Source organism: Xiphophorus maculatus, chromosome 16 (genome assembly GCF_002775205.1).
Source record: "Xiphophorus maculatus strain JP 163 A chromosome 16, X_maculatus-5.0-male, whole genome shotgun sequence".
Taxonomy (NCBI): Eukaryota; Metazoa; Chordata; class Actinopteri; order Cyprinodontiformes; family Poeciliidae; genus Xiphophorus; species Xiphophorus maculatus.
The window spans coordinates 9,663,884-9,666,921 of NC_036458.1; the positions used below are offsets into that span (position 1 = coordinate 9,663,884).

Sequence of the window (3,038 nt, forward strand, 5' to 3'; positions counted from 1 at the left end):
TATACACATGATGTTACAGTCAAGGTTACAGTTGCTGACCTTTGTGTCATGTTGTCTGAAGTGAAGCAAAACACTTTCTTCAACAATATGGGAGTTGTAATTAAATTATACAAAATCTATCCGTTATTATTACATCAGTTGGTGTGACATAAATATATTACACAAAGGTGAGGTTATATAAGTGAGACAGCAAGTATTCCCACATTCTTTGGCTTCTGTGGAGATTTTCTCACATGTCCTGCCTCTCTGTTGTCTGGACTGTATTAGGAGTTCAGGGAGGAGCCTGTTTTCCTTTCATAACCAGAAGGGAATAAATGCTTGCTTTGGGTCAGTGAGGGGAGATTACTCTCTGAGGTGCTGAGAACTCGACAGTGAGCAGCAATGTAAGTAGACGTTCATTTTAACTTACATTCTTGGTGAACAGAAATGCATTGAAGTTCAATTTAATAACAATGAAACAAACGCTCTACATTTGTGTGTCAGGATTTGTTTTTCAGGTCTTCTGGGTCTTCTGCTGGTTCTAAATGCTGAGGCCAGAGTTGGGTATGAAAAATTAACTTACTGACACTTTTACTCAGCATGTGGTATGAGTAGATGTTACTTTAACATTTCCTTGTGAATGCATACAAGAGAATATTATGTATGTTTTGACTTTACAGAGACTCCTCCCAGCTGGAGTTCTGCAATGAGACAGAGCAGTGCCTGCTGTTTGACTTGATTTGCAAGAACTCCGTATATGAGGCGAGTGTCTACAAGAACAAATAAATGAAAATAAAAACAGTTTATATTTGCTTGGACGTGCCTATTTCTTGTCTAAATCTGTTAATTCTTGAAGGGTTTGCAGGGGCTAGAGCCTATCTCCATCAGTATTCGAGGGAGAATGTTCCTGAGAATGACATGAAATAATTGCATTAATAATAATAATAATAATAATAATAATAATAATAATAATAATAATAATAATAATAATTTTCAGGTGCGGCATTATGACTCTGTGAAATGGGTTACAACTAATTACACCACCTTCTCTATGGAATTTATGATGGTACCAGCGTTTTGGAAGTTGTACAAGTACATCACCGGTGAAAATGAAGCAAGTTAGTATGTGACTTGATGCTACCATTTTTTTTCACTCACTTTTTTTTACAGCTATTTCTGTGGGGAAAAAATACATTTAGTAACTAAAATTCCCCACAGTGTGACCTATAAGCACAAACACAAGGGCAATACTGTTTATTATAAACTAAAGAACAGACTTTAATAGCCTGTAGAAAAAATTTGGTCTCAATTCTTCACTGTCTTTCATTCAAAACTTGACTGCCAATTTGAAAAACAAAAATAAGGTAAATGTCTTGATTAGTAATACTGAAATACTGTGGTCCTATGTTTTGCTCTTTATTAAAATGGTCTTCATCTAAATGTGGAATTTTATTTATCCAATTGCCATGTGTATCGACAGTGTGTACATATTTTCTTTTTGGTACCCAAATTCTGTTTGCAATATTTCTGTTCCCTTGCAGGCCAAAACATCCCTATGACCGCTCCAGTTCTGATGGGAATACCTGAAAAGAGCATTTTGAGGATGGATGTCTTCACAATGAGTTTCTTGCTGCCAGCAGAATATCAGATGGATCCACCAAAACCTACTAATGATGATGTAAACTTTGTTATAAAACTTGAATCTTTTTCTCTGAGATCTGCTTTTGCTTTCTGCAAATAAAACACTTTTGCTAATTTGCAGGTTTACATCCAAGAAACGCCTGCTATGAATGTCTATGTAATCGACTATGACTCCTACATGAACACCTTGTCTGACAGTAAGTACTCCAAGAAACTGTCGAAAGCTCTTGACTCTGCCAAAGTACAGTACAGGAAAGGATCCCACTTCGCAGCTGGATATGACAGGTGATAAAATGATAACTGGCACAAATGCTTAAAACAACCCCAGTATGTTGAAGTCATATTCTAATATCTCTGTGTGTTTTCATGTTCTTGTAGTCCAAAGCCCAAGAAAAAGAGACACTGTGAGGTGTGGTACGTTGTTGAGGGGGATCCAGTGTGTGATCCAGTTCTTCAACCATTTGCATAGTTTACTGAACACAATGCATGTGCTGTAGCTGAACTTTGCTTAAAATTGAACATAAACCCTGTTTGAACACACAGACTACAAAGCCATGATTATAAGAGTTTTGTAATGTTTTTGTGTGTTTGCTTTCAATTTTTTGTTGTTGAAAAATAAAGTAGTTTTTGCAGCAATCATTCTGTTTTTTTATTTATCTATATGTGAATAATAGATCTTTGTACATTTATGTAAACTAAAGCTTTGCACATCTGCACCAGTAGATGGCACTAATGGTAACTAAATCTTGAAAGAACTGATACAAAAATTGGTCAAGTTTTGATTTCATAAAAACTTGACCAATTTTATGAAAGCTATGTTTATATTACATTAAGCTAAATATGTAGTTTAAAATGAGCAAATAAAGAACTTAGCATGCAATGTTGTATAATATTTGAAAGTATCCATGGCAGTGTTGTATAGTAACAAAGTACAAATACTTCACTACTTTACTTAAGTATATTTTGGAGTACTTCATACTTTCCTCGAGTATGAAAAATTTTGATGACTTTCACTTTTACTTCACTACATTTCCGAACTTAATTGCGTACTTTTACTCCGATACATTTTCAATGTGTGGTTTAGTTACTCGTTACAAAAAAGCGAGAGAGAGAAACAAAGTGTTTTGATCCCACCTACTGATTAGCAAGTAGCAAGCAGGCTACCGAACAAAGTCCGTAGCCTGCTTGCCTGGGCTTGTTCATCACCTCCAATAGGATACACCTGCTTAGCTTCTCCCAGTGTTGGGGAAATTAGAAATCAGAACACCTTGCAGCGGATGGGTGGGAGGGTCCAACAGAGAAGCGTGCTGCCCGCACTGACGCGGCTCAGGGATTACGTGACACGCAGCGCCGTGCCCTATAATGCACTGTAAGCTATGTAATGTGTTTTGAGGCAATTGACCAAAATCCCGGACAAT

General features: G+C 36.5%; 1 protein-coding gene across 1 annotated transcript; it reads left to right on the forward strand.

The window, feature by feature from the left end:
• The first annotated feature begins 290 nt into the window (after window positions 1–290).
• Window positions 291–2,257, forward strand: LOC102216537 (heme-binding protein 2-like). The gene is made up of 7 exons (XM_005813034.2): window positions 291–383; window positions 484–543; window positions 660–741; window positions 977–1,097; window positions 1,521–1,657; window positions 1,742–1,905; window positions 1,999–2,257. Coding segments are annotated over exons 1-7 (657 nt in total). The 5' UTR covers window positions 291–381; the 3' UTR covers window positions 2,090–2,257.
• The last annotated feature ends 781 nt before the right edge of the window (window positions 2,258–3,038 follow it).